The sequence below is a fragment of the Carlito syrichta genome, unplaced genomic scaffold (assembly GCF_000164805.1).
Source record: "Carlito syrichta isolate Samal-C Ts95f unplaced genomic scaffold, Tarsius_syrichta-2.0.1 Scaffold305696, whole genome shotgun sequence".
NCBI classification, from domain to species: Eukaryota; Metazoa; Chordata; class Mammalia; order Primates; family Tarsiidae; genus Carlito; species Carlito syrichta.
The window spans coordinates 52,813-79,140 of record NW_007249792.1 but is presented as its reverse complement, the minus strand read 5'-3'; the positions used below and the strand labels follow the sequence as shown (position 1 = coordinate 79,140).

At 38.9% G+C, this 26,328-nt stretch overlaps 1 protein-coding gene across 1 annotated transcript in view; it reads right to left on the bottom strand.

Annotated features, from left to right (window-relative positions):
• Window positions 1-2,491: 2,491 nt before the first annotated feature.
• Window positions 2,492-26,328, bottom strand: part of LCA5 (LCA5, lebercilin) — a 33,617-nt gene continuing 9,780 nt past the window's right edge. Inside the window, exons 3-7 of the mRNA XM_008062408.2 lie at window positions 10,599-10,736; window positions 9,602-9,698; window positions 8,144-8,286; window positions 5,957-6,089; window positions 2,492-3,408 (exon numbers count right to left, since the gene is read on the bottom strand). Of these exons, the coding sequence (XP_008060599.1) occupies window positions 2,558-3,408; window positions 5,957-6,089; window positions 8,144-8,286; window positions 9,602-9,698; window positions 10,599-10,736 (1,362 nt within the window). The 3' untranslated portion in view covers window positions 2,492-2,557. The remainder of the gene's footprint in view (window positions 3,409-5,956; window positions 6,090-8,143; window positions 8,287-9,601; window positions 9,699-10,598; window positions 10,737-26,328) is intronic.

Below are 26,328 nucleotides of genomic sequence, written 5' to 3'. Positions count from 1 at the left end.
ACCTCCGGGTCAGGCTCCCATTCTGTCCCATTCTACCCCGGGAGAGCAAAAGCCTGTTTGGTTCACTGTCCTCAATTGCCTGTGCCCAGCATAGTGCAGGGCATCCACGAAACACTCAAGCAGGCATCCTGTAAAAATGCGCTTCAATAAAAGGAGAGCCATTTCAAGTGATCTGTAAGGAGCCTCGAGCATAAGAGGGGCATGCATTGTGTGGAAGAGGACAAGCTTTTAAAAGCAGATTCTTGGCTAGTGATGGTAGCTTCTGCAATCCTAAAAAATCCATATTGTCACAATGATACATACTCCCCTTCCCTTCTCATCAGGCAGATTTGCATGCTCTATCCAACTAACAACCAGCTGGGGACACCGGAAGCTTAATGTCTCTGAAAACGAGATGAAGAGGATGATCAGAAAAACAGCGAGTCAGCCATGAAAGGAGTTTGTGTTTATTTTATAATTCAATTTAATCTCCTTTACCCATACCTTCTAAAAAATATTATAAGCAATATGTACCATTATGATAGCTATTAAGGATGAAAGGATTAATTAAAACTATAATTATCTGATAAGACCAGCATACTGTCTAACCTGATTTAGGGCAAACTCATCCACTTCAACTAAAAATACTGGACAGAAAAAAAGGGAATAATGAAATAAAAATTAACCCTGCAGGTTCTGTTTCCACTACGTATTTTCTACGTAACCTAAAGTATCACTGAAATAAAGAGTCATAGTGCATTTTAAATTTTTATTTATAAGAGTTATGAGTACTTGACATTTAGAAAAAAATGATTTATTCTCTAAGGTTTGTTCATAAGGAAAAATGTGTTCTGTACATTTTAACTTCCAATTTTAATACTTAACACCATAATGCTTTTAAGTTTATAATTTAACTTTAGGTTTAAATTTTAAAATTCTGTCTTGTTGCATCTGACTAAAGAGAACATCAGGTAGAAAAAGGCAAAAAAACTAATAAATCTATAAACAAAATTAACATTATTAAAATAATGTTAAAATATTACATTCTATAAAGAACTGCATTACAAATAATATTGTTTTACATGTATTAGAAGGATGTGCAAAATAGTAAGTGCTTATTTATATCAGACAAAAATCTCTGTATTAAGAAAATGTTTAAATATATTTTAGCACTCCTGAGAGATTCTGTTCCCAATAAACATTTAGAAGATGAGAGATGATACATCTTTTAATTGGAGACCTAACCAGGTAAGTCGTGTAAAATAGTCATAAAAAGAAATTTAATAATAAGCATTTATAAAAATTCAGGATAAAATAGAACTCTTTCCCCTCATCAGCATGTGTGCTTGACTTCAGAAATCATACAAGGAACAAATAAATACATAGTAAATAATTGAAAAAAACAGCTTTAGAATAAGTGTCAATCTCAAAATTTCATTCTTCCCAACACATTATTTCCACCACTCTTCATTTTACAGTGTTTTCTCCTAGGTTGGTGATATATTAACGCTTCTTAAATCAAACCCAGCATGATCCAAGGTCATCAACTTCTCTGCAGCTAAAGTGAGTTACAAACAGCTACAAGAAGGCCAATGCATTTCAACAGAAAACCATCCATCCTACTCAGCAAGGCAGAAGCCCTATCTCTAAAATAGTTTGCCCAAAGCTGCTTTAAAACTAGTCCCAAAAGTTTAACAGTATTACACTATCACTGTCTCCTTGGTTTGAGGATAAGTTCAAACTATACAAGTACAAAAATTAAAATTTCCAAATTACATTACTCTGGAAACATAATGGAAAACCTTCCTACATTGGGATAAACTTTCTTCTATTCCTTGTATTTGGTGTTTTTTCCTCTATTCCTTGTATCTGGTGTGAAATCTTACACCCAGCCACTGAGATACCAAGAGTGTAGAAGAACAAGGAGAGGAATCACACCGTACCCAGGCATCTGGAACCATGACAGACATGTCTGTGCAAACAGAGAAATGTTTTCTGAACACAAAATGACATTCTAACAGAGTTGTATGCAAGCGATTTCAAGAAACTTGAAATTTGGAAATGGACAGTGTTTACCTGCGGGTCCTTCCAGAGGGATGGGACGCCCCAGTACCGCGACCGCTGCCCTTCAAGAGTGACTCAGCCTTGCCAGGTAGAGCCTCTCCATGAAGGGTGGGGCCTAAGCAGCTTTGGCTTTTCACCACCTGGGAGCTACACCTCCGAGGCAGTGCCTTTCTCCCTTCATCAAATAGGGATAAAAGCAGGAAATGAATACAACCTCTAGTAAGTAAAACTTCCCACAGAGCTGGTTAGAGGTGAAACCTATTGATAAGCAAAAAGTCAAGATGAAGTAAGATACATCTCTATTTCTGGCTTCATTCAAAAAGCCTCCTTCATTCTTGGCAAACTAATTATGTGGTTTGTATACACTCTACTTCTTTTTAATTGCACTGTATTTAGCTATAAAAATCATTCCTTCATGAGAATTTTTTACATTAAAAACTCTAAATGTTTATAATAAATACAGTATTAAAATATCTTAAAATTTACAACTGGAAAAAAAATATACTCTAGGCAGTCATCTCAGTGCTACATCTTCAATTTCATCTTCTACAGAATCAACTGCTTTTACTGGCGGTTTACTATTTGCATGTTTTAACCGGTGCCTGTTTGGACTAAAACGTCTTCCTTCACTAAGGAAAAAGTCTTCATCTTCATCATGTTCTCTGCTCCTACTGCTTTTATCCCCGGGGAGAAAATTTAGAGGGTCAAAGTCTCCTCTGCTGGAGGACAGAAAACGTGGGTCAGGAGTTTTGGAGGAAATGGCACCACTTCCACTGGCACCAAACAGCTGCTCCATCAGATTCGCTTTTTTCTCTTTTCTTGAAATGAAATCTATATTGTCTTTACTGAGTTTTTCTATACTGTTTCTTTGGAAATCAAAAAAACCACTTTTTTGGCTAAATGGACTAGACTTCTCTGAGGTTTTGGCAAACGAAGGCACATAGCTACCAAAAGCAAGCTCACTTGGAGAGGGCGGACGTCTCGCATTTCCAGAATTCGGGCCCGCTCCTTTTGGAGTTAAGAAGCTGATGTCTTGCAAATGATGCCCATTAAATAATGTCTCCGAGCATTCAGGGAACAGGTGCATTTGGGGGCTTCTCTCTGGGGAGAGCAATTTTGATTCCAAATCGGGCAGCAAAGGCAAAGGAGGACATTTGAGATTCAGAGAATCGTGGAGTTCTCTGTCAATTTCCTTCAGTTTAGCAAGTAGCATTTCTCTCTTCAGTCTTTCTTCTGCCTCTTCTTTCAATGTATCAATATTTTGAACTTGATACATTCCCATTTGGTACCTTCCAGTTTCCAACTCTGGTTTTTCTTCTCTCTCCAGTACGAATGTCTTTTCTTTTGGCTTTTTGCTCTCCCATTCTGTATGAAATCAAATTTTTTAAATGAGATTTTATAACAGTCAACATTTTTAGATAGGAAAACTCAACTACCATCTTTATGAAACAATCGTCTTTCAATAATTTGGGTATTATAAGTACAGTGAGGAAAAACATCATAAATTTCATTTCTATACTTTATATTCTGGGGTTAGAAAATAGGCCGGGCTCGGTGGCTCAGCCTGTAATCCCGTGCCTTGGGAGGCTGAGGTGAGTGGATTGCCTGAGTCCTCGGGTTCGAGACCCGCCTGGGCAACTTGGTGAGACCTCATCTCTACAATAAATCAAAAAATTAGCCGGGCGTGGTAGCGCATGCATGTAATTCCAGCTACTTGGAAGGCAGAGGAGGAAGGATTGCCGGAGCCCAGCAGGCCGAGGCTGCGGTGGCCGGGAGTGGCCACTGCACTCCAGTCTGGGAGACAGAGTGAGACTCCAACTCAAAAAAAAAGAAAATAGTATATTTCACGATGGAATATTACACAGTCATAAAGAAGAACAAAATCATGAACTTCTCAGCAACCTGGATGGACTTAGAGTCTATCATATTGAGTGATCTTTCACAGAAACAAAGAACTGAGTATCATATGTTCTCACTCATAAGCGGATCTTGAACAATTATCATAATATTATAAGAAAAGGATTGGCAGTAGCAGGAAACTGCCGGGAGAGGGGTAGAGAAGTGGAATTGGCAGTAGTGGGAATCTGCCTGGGGAAGGGGGGACACACCTCATCCACAAGGGCACCTGCATAATGAACATTTGTATACCTAATCCTGGATTATACCCCACATCTTTAAAATTAAAAAATTAGAAGTTAAAAAAAATAGTATATTTAACATGTATTGCATTTAAGATCCACATTTATGGAAACAATTTTGCTCTTCAAGGTAGGGCTAGGGAAGAAAATTGCTTGCCTTTTTTTTTTTTTAAATAACGAACATAGTGCCGTATCCTATTCAGTGGGTGGTGGGATAAATGGGTGGGTGTGTGGATGGACGGACAGATTTATTTTAAACTTAAAAATAAATCAAACCTTTAAATGTCATATCACGAGATATGACTTATGTAGTACTCTGAGAGAAGATGCATTGACCTGAATCTAATTAACAGAAAAATACAGACAAACCCAAAATGAGGAACATTCTATTTTTTTTTTTAATTTTCTCTTTTTAGAGATGGGGTCTCACTCTGTTGCCCAGGCTGGAATACAGTGGTACAATCATAGCTCACTGCAGCCTCAAAACTCCTGAGCTCAAGCAATCCTCCTACCTCAGCCTCCTAAGTAGCTGGGACTACAGACACATGCCATCACACCTGGCTGTTTTTTAAAAAGGGGTCTGTATTCATTAAAAATGTCAATCTCACTCTATATAGAGAGAGATAGATAGATATAGAGATATACACACATGTAATATATGTATATGTACAGATATCTCTCTATACAAAACTATACATATACCTATATATCTACATATATACTATCTATCTATCTATCTATCTATCTATCTATCTATCTATCTAATCTATCTATCTATCTATCTAAAACACAAAAACAAAAATCTCCAGCAGATTAAAAAGACTGAAGAGATATGAAAACTTTATGCAATTCACGATCATGTCCCAGAGGGAAGAAAATGCTGTCAAGAACAATACTGTATCAGCTGACAAAATCCTCATAAGGACAGCAGATAAGATAAATGTGTTGCTATCGAAGTTAAATTTCTTGAAGTGGTTTTTCTGCTTGTTCGATCGTGCGTTTGTTTTGAGTTGGGGTCTCACTCTGATCCAGGCTGGAGGGCGGCAGCATCCTCACGGCTCACGGCACCCTCAACCTCCCAGGCTCAGGCAATCCTTCTGCCTCAGCCTCCCAAGTAGCTGGGACGACAGACGCACGCCACCATGCCTGGCTAAATTTTTAATTTTCTGTAGAAACAGCGTCTCGTGATGCGTCCAGGCTGGTCTCAAAATCCTGGGCTCAGCAATCCTCATGTCTCAGCCTATCAAAGTGCTGGGATTACAGGTTTGAGCCACCATGCCCGGCCAAATTTCCTGAAGTTGGAAACTATATTGGAATGATGTAAGAGAATGTTCTAGTTTTGAGAAAATATACACAGAGGCATGTAAGTCTCACTGCACGAGCATGGAATATACGACTCAAATAGTTCTTTTGCTATTCTTGCCACTTTAACTTTGAAACTATTTCCAAGTGAAAAAATTAAAAATACTTAAATATGTAAGAATGCTGCAAATGCAGCAATTCTAGTCGGTGGTATCTGAGTGTTCTGAAGGCAGCCTGCTGTCATTTCCCAGCCCCAAAGAGTGAGGCTCAGTGTTCCATTTTTTCTTTCCTTTTTAATAACTACTCAAAGCCTTGTGGCTCCTGATACGCCATCCCTTTTCTGGTTCTACACAACTAATTCTTGCTCTGCTGGAGAAGATGAGAGGATGATATCAGAGGAAGATGCTAGAGCCTCTCTTCCTTTCACCAAGGATGCGGTCTCACGGTTTCCTTCAATAAGCCCTTTTTCTTACCATCCTCCAGCTGCTCGACCTCCTGTTTCACAACACGGAGTCCTTCTTCGCTGACACATTTTTCTTCTCTTTCCACAACTGGGTTTAGCGTACCTGCTTCTCCATGCTCATCTCGTTCTTGGGATTCCTGGTCCTATTGTACATTTTTTAAAATGCAGGTTCACATATAGAAAAATGCCAAGTTAAAAATCAAAGCAAATTTTCCATTAACAAATCAGCAAGTCACAAGTTACCACCCTTTGAAAGACGCTTCAAAACCACATAAGATTACCTCTTACTTCAGTTAGAATTTTAAAGAAGAATTTATAAGATGTATGAGAACCAATATAATTGAAGTAAAGACAATATCCTACATAAAATTCTGAAAAGACAAGTTTCAGAAGTCACCTTGTTGGACGTCTTCACATTTCATCAATTCAGTTAACCAGAAATGGCTACTGATCAATTGAGATGTTCTTGAACTACAGCAAGGACAGTGACAACTGCACTCAATCTTTCAAGTTTATACTATGCTCAAAGTCTCCAATTAATAAACTTTATAAAATTCAAATCAAATAAAATGTTATAAACTTAAGATTCTTTATTTCTTAGGGTACCTTTCAAATATGTGTATGATTTTTCCTAATAAAAGTAAAATATCTACTATTAGTAAGGACTTGCCCAGTAAACAGCTCTCCCCTAGAATCCATTTTCACCTTCTTTTAGTACAGGATCCCCTGGTTTAGCAGCTGGACTGTATCTGTTAGCTTCCCTTGCAGCTAGACAGGAGCCAAGAGAGGTGAGTGGAAGTAGGTGTGCAACTTCTAACCACATGCATAAAAACACAAGCTGTTGGCCCTCCACTTCCTTGTTGCACCTTCCTACAGGGTGGTAAGCCAGTTCCAACCATACAGAAAAGGACTACTCTGAAATGGAAGATCAGTAAGACAAAGGACGACTACCATGGAGTAAAGCTGTCTATCAATCTTGGACTACCCACTAACTTCAGTCTATTAAAGAGAAAGAAACTTGTATCTTTCTAGAGCCACTATACTGAGTCTCTTTCCAGGACTAATTTATCCCATACTCTGAGCATATACAGTGGCAGGTTCAGGCTAAAGAGCTCTATAAACTTCATGATTAGTCATGATCACAACCCTGAAAAGTAACCCACCCCCATTTTATAGATGAAGAAACTTGAGGCTCCAAGAAGTCACATAACTGAAATGTTAGAATCAGAATTTAATGTAAAGGCAGAGCTAACTCCAAGACTATACTCTCACACTCTTTTCACATAACAGGTTACTGCTTCTCTTGTTGAATCCTATAATATAAAAACCAATTTTTAATCCTTTAAAGTTCAGAATTACTCTTTGTTACTCCACACTTCATCATTTCAAAGAGACAGATCAACCTGATCTAGTCTCAATGGTAGTACAAATACAGAAACACCCTTAGCAGATATAACTAACTTGTCTAAATAATGAAATAAAAACAAACAAATAAAAAATTAGAGTACACAGAGGAGTCAAATTAGTCCATTCCTTCTGTTTTACACCACAAGAAAAGATCTCAGGACCACTGGGAAACTTACAAGGTACAAAAATATAACATTCAGATATGCCAGATCATTGTTTTCTTTGGAGTTTTAACCATAAATACTACAGACAAAAACTCTCTTAGAGAAGGAGACCTTGCAGTGGTTCAGTATAAAAGTCCTTTTAAATGAAGATCCAACAAAGACCCCCCCGAATTCCACTCTAAATTGAATGAAATAAAGTCAGATTGTGCAATTACTTTGTTTGACATTCAGTTAACATGTAGGATTCTCCTACATAGAAGGCCAAAAATATTGAATCTAGTTAAACTGCAACTAATCTTTTGCTATCAAACATAGAGCGCTGAGGGTTCTCCAAGACTATCTGGGGGGATGAAAGGAAGAAACAGCAAATTCTCTTCTACCCGCAACCCAGAAGGTAAACTTTCTGAAGCGCCTGAAAGACGCAATGTGAACTAAAAGAGTCAATCCAGAGGAAGTCTATAAAATACACAGGTGTTCTCTCTTTCCCTTTAAAAGGCTAGTCCATATTCATTAACAGATACAGCACAAGCTTCACTGTGGACATTTTTAAATGTTTGCTATGGATTTGATTTTTAGGAATAACTTCGAACCTAGAGTCTGGGACATGATCATATTGCTAAACTCACCAATGCAAGATGTTCTGGTTCTTCCCATTTGTTTCCATAGCACACAACTGCTTGTGGTATTACAGAAAAGCCACCTGGTTCAAAGTCTTCCATGGTTTGTACTCCCTTAGTACACAGGTTTGTAACATCACTCTGGCATGCAGCTACCATGAAAATTACAAAAGAATTTTTCTAGTCACAAGCTAATCACAACGAACAACAAAAAGATATATGGAATCCAACTGGCATCTATTCACCATCGAAATGAGATAAGGCGGCCAAATACAGTGGCTCATGCCTATAATCCCAGTACCGGGGAGGCCAAGGTGGGAAGAACACTTGCGCCCAGGAGTTCAAGATCAGCCTCGGCATCACAGCCACAAAAAAATCCAAATATTAGCCGGCATGGTAGCAGGCGCCTGTAGTCCCAGCTACTTGGGAAGGATCACCTGAGCCCAGGAGGCCGAGGCTGTAACCATGCCACTGCCCTCCAGCTTGAGAAACAGAGTAAGGCCCCAAATCAAAAAAAGAAAAAAGTAATGAGATAATGTATGGTTTGCTCAGCTCAATGAACACTCACTATTACTATTTCTGTTATTCTAAGATTTGCTGGCATTTATGTGATTTGTGGACAACTCTGACTATAAGTACTATAAAGCTTTCCAAAGTTTATGTTTTAAAATCTGCAACTCAGCCGGGCTCGATGGCTCAGCCTGTAATCCCGCGCCTCTGGGAGGCTGAGGTGAGTGGACTGCCTGAGCCTGCGGGTTCGAGACCCGCCTGGGCAGTGAGACCTCATCTCTACGATAAATCAAAAAAGCAGCCAGGCGTGGTAGTGCATGCCTGTGATTCCGGCTACTTGGAAGGCTGAGGCGGCAGGATCGCCGGAGCCCAGCAAATTGAGGCTGCGGTGGCCGGGAGCGGCCACTGCACTCCAGTCTGGGTGACAGAGTGAGACTCCAACTCAAAAAAAAATAAAAATAAAATCTGCAACTCACAGAAGGGACAATTATACTTTTGTTTTAAGAAAAAGGAAAACTATGCATAACAATACAAAGTATTTATGACTAAAATCACATGTCATCTGAGATTTCCTATAAAAGACTTGAAAAAAGTGAGAATGGAGGAAATAAAATTAATAAAAAGTATAATTAAGCTAGTTGATGCACAAATGAAGGTTTATTATACTACTCTCTCTACCTTGGGGTATGTTTATATATTTTCATAAACATTTAAAAAATTAAAATAAGGAAAATTTTTTAAAGTATGTATAACATAATTTAATGACCTCTTTTCAGAGGAAAAAACTAAGAAAGTTCAAATGATTTCTTAAAATTTAAATTGCAAAAAACACATTTAGTATAAACATATTTCAGTGAGGTTCTTTTCCTTCCCTTCCTACCACTTCAGAATTAACGACTGTATTATTAACAAACAATAGTTATAATGTCAGTTTTTTAACAACAAGAGCTACTATACCATTTTTTCTTGATGCAAGTTCTTTTTCTCTCTTTGTAGAGGATTTTGGCAGACGATTAGAATATATATTTTTTATATCCAGTTCTCTCTCCTTTTCCTGAAAACAAACTCAGTACAATTAAGGAAACAGAGACTCAGTTTAAAACAAAATAAAAATTCTCACTTTGTCAACTGGTATTTTTTTTCCATATTGAAGTATACCGGGTTTAGCTTCCTTTTGTAAAACCAAACTACGGAAAGGAATGTCTCTAGAACATTTAGGTTAGGGTGGAGCGAAGTCCAACATACCCTGGCAGTCAAAAAAAGAGACAAACTTCACTTTCTTACCTGAAAGAGCTAGTATGGTCTCAACTGTCATCCAAGCTTAGCCACAAAGACAAAGAATTTAGCATTTTTCAAATTTGAGTTCGGAATTACTGATAAGTTAAAAATTAGACCACTCTTTTAAACACACATGTACTTGACTATTTGGGAGCTGTGGCTTTTTCTGAGAATTTGATTAACAAAAAGAAAACGTTGCAGGATAATGTATGATTTTGTACAACTTTGTACAAAATTCCAACCCATTAATGACTCTAGGTAAAATTAAGGACATCTGCTTTAACCAAATTATGTAATTTGAATCCTTCCACTAAACACTGTGAAAATCAAGGGCATCACGTTTGAGACAACTTTAAAAATAATCAACCAGGAGGCGATCTCAGGAAAAACATTGTCTTATTCAACTACGCAGCAAGAAAAGCTCCGGTTCCCATAATTTTCTTCCAGGAATTTACAATTTACTCCAGCTACACCATTCCTATCAGTTGCATTCAGTGTTTCACTTTGTATAGTGATGACCTCAACAAACCTTTTCTAAGTGCTAAAGATAATATCATAATATTGGAAATTATGTCATCCCAACTCGCAAATGTGAACAGTAACCGTCTTAAAATATTTGGTTTTCAACAGATACCTATGACTGGAAAAACAACGCGACTGAACACAAAGTACTTGCCTTTAATTTGTGATGCAGTTGCTGCAGCTCCTCCTGAAGCACTTTATTTTCATCGTGAGCCTCATACGCCTTTCTTCTTTCAGCAAGCAGCTGTCGTTGGAAACTGTTCGTGCTCAGCTCAAGGTTTTTCGATAGTTCCTAGGTATGAAAGACACGTGGAAAACAGGCCTTTAAAAAAAATAATCCGGCAACGAAACTTAAAACGTGACGGGGTCAAAATGATGTTTTCAGCGGTCCTGCATAAAGACATACAAATCAGAGGGGGTTTAGCATTCATGAACATAAAATGAATTGGGAAATAGATTTACCAACAATCTAACAAGATACCTAGCCTATATTTCTTTCCTTGTCTTTCACAATGATTTGTTAACTAAATTCTCAGGCATTTGTTTAAAGTACACATGGATGCTCATTTAAGTTGGAAGAAAAAGGCAGCCAAGAAGCACGGCAAAAAACAGGCTTTCAGAAATGATTGCTTGGGCAAATAATTAGATACCAAGACGGCTAAAATTACACAGCACTATTTAAAGTAAAGAGAAGCCGGGCTCGGTGGCTCAGCCTGTAATCCCACGCCTTTGGGAGGCTGAGGCGAGTGGATTGCCTGAGCCCACGGGTTCGAGACCCGCCTGGACAGTGAGACCTCATCTCTACCATAAGTCAAAAAATCAGCCGGGCGTGGTAGCGCATGCCTGTAATTCCGGCTACTCGGAAGGCTGAGGCGGAAGGATCGCCGGAGCCCAGTGGGTCGAGGCTGCGGTGGCCGGGAGCGGCCACTGCACTCCAGTCTGGGCGACAGAGTGAGACTCCAACTCAAAAAAAAATTAATTAATTAATTAATTTTAAAAAATAATAAAATAAAATAAAGAGAGTACACAATAAAGCACCTCTAAATAAAAACAATAGTTTTTCCATGGTGTTCAAACAATTTCCTTGAAGTTTATGAAAGAATTTAAGTTAACATATTTTCTTTTAAAATGACTTAAGTTGGCTGGGTACAGTGGCTCATGCCTATAATCCCAGCATTTAGGGAGGCCAAGGTAAGAGGTTTGCCTGAGCTCATGGGTTCAAGACCAGCCTAGGCAACTTGGCGAGACCTCATCTCCACAATAAATAAAAAAATTAGCTGGCTGTGGTGGTGCACACCTGTAGTTCCAGCTACTTGGAAGGCTCAGGCAGAAGGATTGCCTGAGCTCAGCAGGTCGAGGCTGCTGTGGCCATGAGCATGTCACTGCACTCCATCCAGGCTGGGCAACAGAGTGAGACTCCAACTCAAAAAAAAATTAAATAAAATAAGTTATCAAGATACCATTCCTAACTTCTGATTTTAAAAAAAGACTTTTATATATGTAAACATTTATTACACTTGTATTTAAGCATTATAAAATCATGAAGGAACATTTTAAAAAGCTACAACCCCATCACCCTGTGATAATCACTGCCAACATTTTGATGCATATAATTTAAAGCTTTTATATATTTGCCTCACTAAATAATATCATAACTGTCTCAGTCAATATACTCTAATATCACAATTTTTAAAAATGGGAGTATTGTATTTTGTAGATTATCATAATTTAACCAAATTCTACTATAAAACGTCAATGTGCTTTCAATTTTTCCTACAGTGAACATCCTAGTAGATATATAATTTTAAGCAAATCTTTTATCATTTCCTCAGGGTAAATATTAAGAAGCAATGTTTCTCAGACTTTATCAAAATTAGGAACTCCTGCTCTTTGAAAGAAACTGTTAAGTGCATAAATAGATAAGCCACAGACTGGGAGAAATTACCTATCTGCTAACAGACTTATATCGAGAAATACAGGCAGCCGTCCCTCCATATCCATGGGGGAATGGTTCCAGGTGTCTCACGGGTACCAAAATCCAGGCACACCCAAGTCCTGCAGCTGGTCCTGTGAAAGCCCTATGTGCAAAAAACCAGCCCTCTGCAGGTTTTGTGCTCCAAAATTCTGCACTCTCAGTCTGCATTTGGCTACAGATGTAGAAACTGTGGATTTGAGGAGCTGGCTGGATCTGCTTAAAAAGAGCCATTGTACAAGTGGAGCCACACAGTTCTGACCCAGGCTGCTCAAGGGTCGAGTATGCATTACATAGACACGTATATATGTAGCCCACAAAAATCAGCAGTAAGAAACCAAACAGCTCAATAAAAAATGGAGAAACTATGTGAACAAATAACTCACCAAAAAGACATCCAGAGATAAACAGACATATGTGTCATAGCCATAAAAGAAATGCAAATGGACGCCACAATGAAACAACACTACTTACTTATATATTCGAATGTCCAAAACAAGAAAAATAAAATGTTGGCAAGGATAAGTGGCAATTGGAACTCTCATACAATTTTGGTGGAAATGTAAACTGGTATAGATCATTTTGGAAAACAGTTGGGAAGTAAAACATACATTTACTATACAACATAGTCATTCAATATTTAGGGCTTTACACAGGAGAAATAAAAGCCTGTCTTCACACAAAGAATGCACGAATGTTCACAGCAGCTCTGTTTGTTATAGGTGAATACTGGAAACAACACAAGTGTCCGTCAACAGGTTAGTGGATTGATAAAATGTGGTCTATATCTAGAATACAAGGGTATTTACCACTCAGCAATAAAAAATAATAAACAATTGATACATGCAACATGTTTGAATCTCAAAATAATTTTGCTGAATGAAAGAAGACAGGAATAAAAAGATATATACTGTATGATTCCATTAATATAAAACCCTTGAAAACACGAACTAATTTATAAGGACAAAAAGTACATCAACTGGGGATTAGTGGGTAAAAATTGGCAAGAGGGAGGGGATATAGAGGGGCACTAGAAAAATTTTACACATCATACAGAAAGTAAAATTTGAGGTTTATAAGTAAAAAAAAAATTAAGCTTCTGGGTTGACAGACATTTGTAAATTTTAAGACTTCTGAAAATGTTGTAACAATTTACATTCTCTTTGACAGTCCTGCAGCCTTTATTTCACTACATTCTTCCAATAGTTGGATACTGTAATTCTTTATCAGAATCGCAAAAAAAGATATAATTATTTTAATTTGTATTTCTTTGATAACTACTAAAGTTAATTTTTATATTTGTTGGCAAATCATATTCTTTATGAAATGTTTTTATAATAGGAATCTAAAAAATAATGACAAAATAAAGGAAAAGCAAATTAAAAGAGAAAATTTTTTAAAGTTAAGAATTTTCCAGAATTGAAGATAAAAAAGAGAGAAAGGTGGAAAAGACCAACATGATAAAGACTTAATCAGATAAGAATCATCAAAAGATGCTAAATTTTGGCCAGGCACAGTAGCTAATGCCTGTAATCCCAGGCTTTGGGAGGCCAAGGTAGGAGGATTGCTTGAGCCCAGGAGTTTTGAGACCAGCCTAGGCAACATAGCAAGACCTAGTCTCAACAAGAAAATCAAAAAACGAGCCAGGCAGGTGGCGCACAAATGTAGTCCCAGCTACTAGGGAAGCTGAGGCTAAAGGATCGCCTGATCCCAGGAGGTCGAGGCTGCGGTGAACCGTGACCCATGAACTAAGTAACATTTTCCCCTGAATCTTATCCATGATACCATGCTTCTTCCGCTGTTTCTTTTATGCCAGATTTTCTCTGAAGAAGCATATGTTAGCTTTTCAAAACTTGAGTACCTGTTATAAGATGTGATTTGACAAGTAAAATACAAGTTATTATTACCTCCTAGGACTGAGGTATCATCATGCTTGGATAGTTTTTTTTCCCTTCTGATACTTTTTAAGTGGCAATATGATTGCAGGTTCATCAATTTTAAAACCCTATACTTTTATTTTCTTCTTTAAGACAGGGTTTCATTCTGTCGCCCAGACTGAAGTTCAGTGGCATGATCACAACTCACCCGGCCTCAAACTCCTGGGGTCAAGTGATCAATCATCCTGACTCAGCCTCCCAAGTAGCAAGACTACAGTCATATACCACCGTGTCCAGCTAATTTTTCTGTTTTGTAGAGATGAAGTCTCACTTTGTTGACCAAGCGGTCTTGAACTCCTGGCCTTGAGTGGTCCTCCTGCCTCAGCCTCCTAAAGTGCTGGGATTACCAGCATGAGTCACAATGCCCAGCCCTATACTTTTTTTTTAAACCTTGAATTACTTTCAAATCAGGCCTACCCATACAGTACCCATAAAACAGATGGAAAAAAAAGCAGGATTTAACAGTTAACTTGATTAAATTTTTTTTTTTTTTTTTTTGAGTTGGAGTCTCACTCGGTCACCCAGACTGGAGTGCAGTGGCCGCTCCCGGCCACCGCAGCCTCGCCTGCTGGGCTCTGGTGATCCTTCCACCTCAGCCTTCCATAGCTGGAACTACAGGCGCACACTACCACGCCCGGCTAATTTTTTTTTATTTATTGTAGAGATGAGGTCTCGCCTGCCCAGGCGGGTCTCGAATCTGCAGGATCAGGCAATCTGCTCACCTCAGCCTCCCAAAGGCACGGAATTACAGGCTGAGCCACCAAGCCCAGCTTGATTAAATTTTATCTTGCTTGTTTGGGGCCTGATTTTGAGCCTAGGGACATCAACTCAATCTTGATCTTGTCATTCATCAAATTAGTTTTACTGCCAATTTCTGAGTTTATCATAAACTGATCCATCCACTCTTTCTTTTAGAAAAGACTAATTGGCCTGGGCGTGGTGGCTCATGCCTGCAATCCCAGCATTTTGGGAAGCAAAGGTGGGAGAATTGCTTGAGCCCAGGAGTTCAAGACCAGCCTTGGCAACAACATGAGACCTTGTCTCTACAAAAAGTAAAAATGTAACTGGACATGGTGGTGGTCTTTAGTCCCAGCTACTTGGGAGGCTGAGGTGGGAGGATCTACTTGAGCACAGGAGGTCAAGGCTGCAGTAAGCCATGATCATGTTGCTGCACTCTAGCCTGGGCGACAGAGTGAAGCCCAACTCAGAAAAAATAAAGAGAAAGAAACACTAATTTTAGAACACACAGAGTGCCAAATGTTGCAAATACAAAATCAAATAAGACTTGCTCTTGCCATTAAGGAGTCTAGTCAAATTCACTGATAACCATGTTGAAAGGGACAGGGCCTTAGAGGACACCCAGAGCACCCAGAGAACCAGAGAAACCTTCTCTCCAAGTTGAAAGCTATTTATCTGCACCCTCTGGGTACAGCTACTAATTCAATTGTAAAGGCTTCTAGCATTATTTTCAAACAGTCCACCTTTCTCCATTAAAAAAGAAACAAATCACCCCCCACCTAAATACTACAACAGCAGCTCCAGGATTCTCGGAGGGCCCAATCCAAGATATCCCTGCTGGGTCCCTTCTCGCTGTGATCACCCCAGCCGCCCACAGGTCAGGGAGCGGGAGCAGAGCTGGGCGCTTCCACAGGCAAACGGGACTGACATCACAGACCCCGGGTCTCCCAGCAGGCAAGGCACCCTCGGCGCTGCACAGTTGCCTCTCCCCACCCGAACACTGTGGCTCAGCATTCCTCCTAGGGCACACCTCCAGAGGTCACTGTGAGACCCCCCAACCCAGTTACCACCCCACTGCCTCTGCCTCTGCTTCCTGTGGGTCAGGGAAAGGATAGGGACCAGGGCACTACATGACGCCAGTCAACCATACACAGCACACACCAAAGCCATCTACACAAGGGAAAGGGAGAAAAATCCTTAAAAGCCCTGTCCCAATAACAACAAATTTTAAAAAAAGAGCTCCCTCCAGGCGAGGGGAAAAAAAACAACAATAGTACAATGCTAAAAGCCTGAGTGTTTCAACACTACAAATGATTGGCTCTCCAGCAATGGATCCTAACCAGAATCAATTGTCCCTAGAGACAGATACAGAGTTCAGAATATGGATGGCAAAGAAACTGATGAAAACAAGGCCACCAAAACAGTCCACGAATTGAAAGCTGACATGGCCATCCAAGAATGAACCAAACTGAACTTCTGGAAATGAAGAGTTAGCTTCAGGAATTTCAAAACACAGTCACTGCTTTAACAACATACTAGACCAAGCCTGAAGATCTCTTCTTTGAATCAACCCAGTGGGACAAAAATAAAAAAAGGTTTTTTTAACGAACAAAGACTTCAAGAAGTATGGGATTTTGTAAGGAGACAAAACCTACATCTGAACAGCATTCATGAGAGATAATGAAAGAATGGGAGCAAGCTGGAAAAACAAATTTGCAAGACAAAAGCCAAGAAAACTTCCCCTATCTTGCTAGAGAGGCTGACATGCAGATACAAGAAATTCAGATAATTCCTGGGAAATACTATATGACCCAACGATCTGGAAGGCACATAGGAAACAGACCATCCAAGGTCACTGTGAAAGAAAAAAGCTCAAAGGCAGCTAGAGAAGGGTCAGACCGCCTACCAAAGGAGAGCCGGCAGAATAATAGCACACCTCTCTGCAGAAGCTTTACCAAGCCAGGAGAGACGGGGGGCCCATTTTCAGCATTCTTAATGAAAAGCAATGCCAGCCAGTAGTTTCTTACCCCACTAAATTAAGCTTCATAAGCAAAGAGAAATGAAGTCTTCCTAGACAAGCAAGCTCTAAGGGACTTTGTCACCCCCAAAACAGTCCTACAAGAGATAAGTCTAAGGGAATACCAAACATGGAAACGAAAGTGATGCCACCTAACAGAAAAGCACACCTAAGCACACAGCTTACAGAACAAATAAACCAGTCACAAAACTGAGAACACACAGCAACTTTTTAAGAGCACTATGACAGAAACAAATTCTCACATATCAATATTACCTGGAGTGTCAATGGCCTAAATGCCCCACTTAAAAGGCTAGGAGTGGCAAATGAAATTAAAAAAACAAAAACAAAAAACCACAGATCTCATCCTTCTGCTGTCTTTGAAGACCCATCTCACTTCTAACGACACCCACAGGCTCAAGGTAAAAGGATGGAAAAAGATCTACCACATAAATGAAAAACAAAAAGAGCAGGGGTTGCTATTCATGGGTCAGATAAACCAGACTTTAAACCAACAAAGAAGAAAAAGGAAAGTGGAGGCTCGATCAAACAAGAAGTAACAACTATCCTAAATAAATGTGCACCCAACACAGGAGCACCCAAATTTGTGGAACAACTGCTATTAACACTGAAGCTAAGAAAGGACTCCAAAAGCTACACAATGATAGTGGGAGACTTCAACACCCACAAACAGCTTTAGACAGAACAGTGAATCAGAAAACTAAGAAAGAAATCTTGAAATTAAATTTGACATTGGGTAAAATTTAAAGAAAACCCAAAACCATTGGCTCTGCTCACCACCTGGGTAATAGGCTCAACAGAGTCCAAACCTCACTATCACATGATACACCTACATCACAAACCTGCACATGAACTCCTTCAATCTAAATCTTCTTTAAAAAAGAACGAAGTTGGATATATCACATTGTCAGACTTCAAATTTTACTACAGTAACCAAAACAGCATGGTACTGATACAAAAATAGACACATACGCCAATGAAACAGAACAGAGAATCCAGAAATAAAGCTGCTGACCAAAGGACACCCTAACTCAATAAATGGTGCTAGGAAATTGGCTAATCCCATACAGAAGAATGAAACTGGACTCCTTCCTCTCATCATATACAAAAATTAACTCAAGATGGATTAAAGGACTTAAACGTAAGACCTCAAACTATAAAAATCCTAGAAGAAAGCCTAGGAAACACTCTTCTTTCTGGACATCGGCCTAGGCAACAAATTCATGACCAAGTTCTCCAAAGCAAATGCAGCAGAAATCAAAACTGACAACTAAATTAAGTTAAAGAGCTTCTGTACAGCTTCTGTACAGCAAAGGAAACCAGCAGCAGGGTAAACAGACAACCTACAGAATGGGAGAAAATATCTGCAAACTATACATCTGGCAAAAGACTAATATTCAGAATCTATAAGGAAATAAAATAAACCAATAGGAAAAAAAAAATAAAGAGTCAGCAAAGGATATGAACAGACACTTTTCAAAAAGATATACAAATGGTCAACAAACATATTTAAAAATTTCAACATCACTACTCATCAGATAAATGCAAATGAAAACCACAATGAGATACCACCTCACATCAGTCAGAATGGCTAATATTGAAATGTCAAAAAGCAACACGTGTTGTTGAGGTTGCAGAGAAAAGAAAGCCCAAGCTTTACCATCACATAATATACCAATGTAACAAACCTGCACATGTACTCTGAAATCTAAAATAAAATTTTTAAAAGTCATACACTGTTGGTGGGAATATAATAAGCTAGTGCAGCCCTTTGGAAAGCATTCTAGAGATTTCTCAAGGAATGAAAAACCGATTTACCATTCAATCCAGCAGTCCCACCACTGCACAGGTTTCCAATTCCCAGGCCATGAACTGGTAGCAGTCCGTGGCCTCTTAGCAACCAGCCGCACAGCAGGAAGTAAGCAGTGGGTAAGCAAGCAAAGCTCCATCTGTATCTACAGCCACTCCCCATCGCTAGCATTACTGCCTGAGCTCTGCCTTCTGTCAGATCCGCAGTGGCAACGGATTCTCATCAGAGCATCAAACCCTGTTGTGTACTGTGTAGGTGAGGATCTTGATTGCACGCTCCTTAAGAGAATCTGATACCTGATGATCGGAGGTGGAACTGAGGGGGTGATGTTGTATATTTCATTGTACACCACAATGCAATAATAATAGAAATAAAGTGCACAGTGAATAGAATGAGACTGAATCATCTCAAAACCATACCCCCTCACCCCACCCATGAAAAAGCTGTCTTCCACAAAACCAGTCCCAGATACCAAAAAGGTTGGAGACCATTATGCTACTGGATATATACCCAAGGAGCATAAATCATTCTACCAAAAAGACACTCACATTCTACGCTTATTGCAACTCTATTCACAATAGCAAACATATGGAATCATCCTAGGTGTCCATCAACAGTGGACTGGATAAAGAAAATGGGGTGTACATGGAATACCATGTGGCCATAAAAAAGAACAAAATCAGCCGGGCTCGGTGGCTCAGTCTGTAATCCTGCGCCTTTGGGAGGCTGAGGTGAGTGGATTGCCTGGGCCCACGGGTTCGAGACCCGCCTGGGCAGCGAGACCTCATCTCTACAATAAATCAAAAATTCAGCCGGGCGTGGTAGCACATGCCTATAATTCCGGCTACTCGGAAGGCTGAGGCGGAAGGATCGCCGGAGCCCAGCAGGTCGAGGCTGCGATGGCCGGGAGCGGCCACTGCCCTCTAGCCTGGGTGACAGAGTGAGACTCCAACTCAAAAAAAAAAAAACAACAACAAAATCATGTCCTTTGTAGCCACAGGGATGCAGCTGGAAACCATTATTCCAAGTGAATTAACACAAAAACAAAAAACCAAATACTGCATGTTTTCACTTATAAGTACCTTGGGTACATACAGGCATAAGGATGGGAACAACAGACACTGAGAACTCCTAAAGGGAGGAAGGAAGGAGAAGGACAAGGGCTGAAAACTACCCACTGGGTACCACGCTTGCCACGTGGGTGATGGGCTCAAGCCCAGACCTCTCCACCACACTATATACTTCTGTCACAAACCTGCACATGTACTCCTTGATTCTAAAATAAAATTCTAAAAAACAAAAATTAAAGCAGAAAATAAAAAACAAACATGAAAGACGTACTGAATTTACTATATACTATTCATAGTTATCTACTCCATTCTGGTAGATAGCGTATACAGTTGTAGAATATTGTTGTATATAGTATGTATACATAGTATATCCAATATACCATATACATGTTATAGTATAGAATGCAGATGTGTAGTACCGGGAGGGACCAAAAAGAACCAGAATTATTTTTTGGAGGGTGGGCCCCATAAAGCTTCCCCCTCTAGGTAAATGTTGTAGGAACCCATTGGCTTCAGTGTATAAGCTAGCATTTGGCTTCAGTGAGTTCTTTTTTTTGAGATTCTTTCAACACGTGTGTCCATTGCATGATGGGTGATTTAGAAGTGCATCTGCTCACACCACACTGAGTGTTCAGCAGTTTTTGACCCGAACAGCACAGCCCTCATACCATTCACCCAATCTTACCCCAAGAGATTCTTTTGTTTCCCTAGATGAAAAAAGTCCTTAAAGGGAAATGTTTGGTCAATGTGGAAGAGGCAAAACAAATAATGGCAGAAGCATTAAAAGGCATTGAAACTGACGATTTCAAAAACTGTTTTGAGTAGTGGAAAAAGCATCTCAATAGGTGTATTGCATCAAAGTATTTTGAAGGTGACTAAACTTTAGACATGAAAGAATAAACACACGGTTTTTTATAAATAAATTCCGGGTTTTGGGAGGGTCCTCACTCATATATAGTATGTATACACATAGGATAATATAGTAAAATAGTATATCTTAAGGTACCAGTCAATCCTAGGTGGAAAAGAAGAATAGTTCCAGGTATATGATATTTTCCAAAGCATACTCAAAAATTTGGTAGAGACTGGCATCAAGCTTACTGATCGATAGTCACTTAATATCTGTCTACCTCTGCTTTACCTTGACAACAACGGCACTTGTCTGTCTTATTCTCCTAGTCTTCCTAGCTCCCCACAGTATACTGTCAATGACTCTGAAATCACATTTGCATGGTTCTTCAGTCCTCTGGAGCATAATTCATCTGAATCTGGAGATTGAGATCATTTAAATAGGCTATCTATGTTCTTATTATTTCTTCATCTGCTTTTGAGCAGAACAAGATAGAAACAAACTTGTAATCCAACAGTTATGCTTCCTCTGTATATTCAAAGTCTGTCCTGAGTAGTGAGCCTTGTTTTTCTTGTTCTGTTGTTTTCTTTACAAATGTTAAGCCTTTCCTTACTCTAAACTTTTGTCTTCCAACACAGTTAGATTTTACCCCACAGTATTTATTATAGTTAGCACCAAAAATAAAACAAATTTTAGAAAGGGTTCCTGCTCAACGAATGATATACAGTGCATTAGCATGACAGACTTTGAAAAGATGATATGTATCTTTCAGTTTGCAGATCATTACATCAGAAGACACTGATAAAGCAGTCAAATTTTTAATATTTTAATTCATGCTATCATTTAAAAATTATGAAAAAACAAAACATACTATTATGATAGGAATCTATTAACTTTTAAAATATGTGATAATTCCAAGGATTTTACTAAAATGATAACAGAATAACAGAAGCCAAAAGGAGACAGAAGTCTGCAATTTTAGTCCCATACACACAGTTCTCGTGACCAATGCAATTCTACGTGACCTACGAGAAGGCAAACCACATGTCTCTCTGCCTCAGTTTCCTCAACACTTCAATGTTTGAGTTGCACTAGAGTTCCCTATGGAGGTGTTTCAGAGGCTGCGACAGGCTGTTGGTTGAGTTGCCGCTACCCTCTTTGTAGCCTAACTCCCCAGTCACCACCACAGAACAGTTCAACCTTTGTCTGACTACTGAGAACTGGCAAAATTTGAAAAACCAATGGACAATATCAGTAGTTTCAAACCTTAAACACATACACACACATGCACATAGAACCCCTGAAGTTCAATGAGTTCAATTTGAAAGTCAATGCACCAAACTATTTCTGTGATCCCTTCAAACTCTACTATGCTTTGATGTATTTTCTTTTAATTAATGTACTTTTCTTTGAGTGCATTGTTTTTTTTTTTAACTCATTTAACAAATATAAGAGATACCTGATAAGTACTAGGCACTAAACCAGACTCATTATGAACTTTATCTCTAAAACAGTTTATCACCAGCTACAAAATTTTACAGACTGGAAACTGAGGTTCAGATAATCTATGTGCCATATCGCACATAAAGCTAGCACAATATATAGCCAGAATTTCAACCTTGTTTGTTTCTATAATATGCGGGGGGAGGGGTATATATAAAATTCCAAGTTTCATTGAAAATTATTAAGTTAAAATGTAGGTATTAGTTAGCAGCATAATTAAAATATAAACTAAATATTTTAAAATTTGACCTTGAATTCTAAGCCAATAATTTCAGATTCAATTAAGTTAGCAAAGCCCATCAATGTTTCAGTATTAAAGATGTTTTCATAAAAATACAATTGCTTTAGAATCTCCTTAAATGACACTAACCACAAGAAAAGTCCAACTGAATCCTCTCAAAACAGAAAAATTTAACTTTACCTACACCAAGGAAATGTATTACATTAAAACATTTTTTAGAAAACTTATATTAACAAATAGCCACAAAATTATTTTAAAATGTGTTACTGATGCAGAGATTTCCTCTTGCAGGAATTTCCTATTAGTATACTAGCACGCACGCACGCACGCGTGTGTGTGCATACATAGTGATTCATGTTTAATACCTTGTATCTTTTACACTACCTCAAAACAAAAAACCAATATATACACTGAAGTTAAAGTAAAAACTTTGGACAGCATTTAACTGAGCAAAGAATGATTTATGATTTGGGCAACACCCAGAACCAGAGTAGGTTTAGAGTGACTCCGAGGTTTCCAGATAGTATGACATTTATAAACAGAAAAAGGAAAGTGACATAGAAAAACAGCAGTAAGATACAGAAACAGCTGGATTGGTTACAGCTCAGTGTCTGTCTGCCTTATTTGAACGTGGTTTGAACAGTTGTCCATCTATGATTGGCTGAAACGCTGTGACTGCTACATGAATAGGCTACAGTCCTACAGTTAGATAAGTTAGATAACAGTTCACTGCATATGAAGAAACCTTTAGGCTAAACTTAAAATATGTAAGGAGGCAGTTTTAGGCTAAATGTAATTTAACAATGAGATAGTATGCAGTCTTCGAAAAGCTGAAGCTGATTTTGTGTGTGCACGCAAAAAAACCCCACACATATATATCTATATATACCTGACATACACATACACAATTATATGTAAAAAGTGATAAAATATATTTTTCAATAAAAAATAAAGTATTACAAAATGTATTGAACAATGTATACAGCACACTCCCATCTGTAGTAAGAGGGTAAAAAAAAAAGAACATTAATATACAGATGTAATCCTGCGCTTTGGGAGACTGAGATGAGTGGACTGACTGAGTCCGTGGGTTCGAGACCTGCCTGGGCAACTTGGCGAGACCTCATCTCTACAATAAATAAAAAAATCAGCCAGGCATGGTAGCGCATGCCTGTAATTCCGGCTGCTCGGAAGGCTGAGGCAGAAGGATGGCCGGCGCCCAGTGGGTTGAGGCTGCAGTGGCCAGCAGCGGCAACTGCACTCCAGTATGGGTGACAAAGTGAGACTTCAACTCAAAAAAAAAAAAAATACACACACACACACACACACATATACAGATGTGAGCTTGCATATGTATAGGTAATTTCTTTACAGTGATTGTTTCTTGGGAAGGGGCCTACAAACATAGTTTAGAAGGGAAACAGATGTTACACTGTATATCTCTTTGTATTATTTGAATTTTTTATGCCCTTTTTAGTGCTTGTTACCCATTCAATAGGAAAATCTTTATCTTAAATATTAACACAGAAGTGCTTTAACTGCTGTTCTATCTAAATGGGTAGTTTCTAAGGACACTATGAAATTAATTTTCTGAAATGATTTTAGTTTTACTCTTCAATCATAAATCTCGTAATTTTATTGTAAATCTTCTCCCTCCAGAAATGGTAAAAATAAACATGGAGGCCGTGTGCAATCAAGAGAGTGTGACCATGGCAAAGGAACAGAAACATAGGTCAATAAAACAGAGAATCCAAGGGAAAAAAGCCCACAAAAATATGCCAACTGATTGTTTTTTTACAAAGGTGCCAAAAAAATTCCATCGGAGGATGGATACTTTCTTAACAAACGGTACTGGAGGCTGGGCGTGGTGACTCATGCTTACAATCCCAGTAATTTGAGAGGCCAAGGCGGGAAGATAGCTTGGGCCCAGGAGTTTGAAACCAGCCGAGGCAACACAGTGAGACCTCGTGTCTATAAAACGATGAAAATATCAGGCCACTGCCTTCCTAGACTCTGGTGTGGCCACATGCTCTTGGAGCTACAGCTGTGCCCATATTTCCTGGCTTTGGCCCCCTCCCCTACCTTGGGGAGGTGAATCTCCTCTTTCTCTCTCTCTGTCTCTAATTTATTTTCTAAATAAACTATACTTTCTAATCTAAGAAAAAAAATTGAAATACTAGCCGGGTGTGGTGGTACGCGCCTGTAGTCCCAGCTACTCAGGAGTCTGGGGTGGGAGGATCACCCGAGCCCTGGAGGTTGAGGCTGTGGTGAGCTGTGTGTTCTCCAGCCTGAGTGACCAGAGTGAGACTCTGAGTGAAAGAAAAGAAAAGAAAGGAAAGAAAGAGAGAGGGAGAGGAAGAAAGGAAGGAAGGAAGGAAGGAAGGAAGGAAGGAAGGAAGGAAGGAAGGAAGGAAGGAAGGCAGCCAAGACAAAGAAAAGAAAAAGAAAAAATGGTGGTAGCGCAACTAGGCATCCATAGGCCAAAAAAAATAATAATAACCCTTGACCTAAAACTCACACCCTATTCAAAAATTAACTCAAAATGAATCATGAACTTAAACGTAAGAAAACATTCAACATAGTAAAGAATTCAACTCTCCACAAATGTATCCTTTTAATGAATTCCTGTCAAAATCCCAGGAGGGTGTTTGTAGACATGGACAAGTTCATTCTAAAATTCATACAGAAAGACAGAGAATCAAAAGCAGCTAAAAGAGCTAAGTATTTGAAATGAAGTACAACATAGCAAATCTCTTGATAGAAAACTGTTACAAACATTAGCTTGTATGCCTTAAATATATACGAGCTTTTTATTAGCTAGCTATACCTCAATCAAGCTGAGGGGGGAATCTTCTGGAAAAACAGTGAGTAAAATCCACGGGGCAACAGTAAAGGACAAGAGGGACAGGCAAAGGGTAAGACTTTATAGCAAAGCACAATCCGTAATAAAAACCTGATAAATTGGATATCAAAATTAAAAGCTTTCCCTCTGAAAGACCCTGTGAAGAGGATGACGAGACAAGCCACAGACAAGGAGAAAGTATTTTCAAACTACATATCTGACAAAGAGCTTATATTCAGATAATACAAAACAATTCTCAAAAATGAATGGAAAAAGCACAAACAATCCTGTTAGAAAGTGGGCAAAAAACATGAACAACACGAACAGATCTACAAATGGCAAACAAGCACTTAACTTGAAAAGATGCTCAATTTCATTAGCCATTAGGAAAATGTAAATCAAAACCATAATTAGATGATGCTACACACCTATCAGAATGGCTGAAATAAACACGTTGACAAGGATGCCAAGAAACTGGACCACTTTTGCACTGCTGATGGGGACATAAAATGGTACTGTTATTTTAGAAAAGAGAATGGCAAAACTAAACACACTCATCACACAACCCAGCAACTGCACTTTCAGGCACATATCCCAAAGAAACGAAAATGTTACATGTTCAAACAAAAATGTGTATATCAATGGTCATAGCCGTTTTATCAGTTAACAGCCAAAAACTGAAAACGAACCTATTCAACAGCATGTACTGTGACACACCCACAGCGCGGAACACTACTCAGGGACAAAAAGGAACTCCAGATATATGCAGCCATCTGGATGAGGGTATAAGTGGAATCTGCCAAGGGCTAAAGGCTGTATACTGTATGATTCCATTTATAGAATATTCCTGAAATGACAAAATTATGGAGATGGATACCCAGGT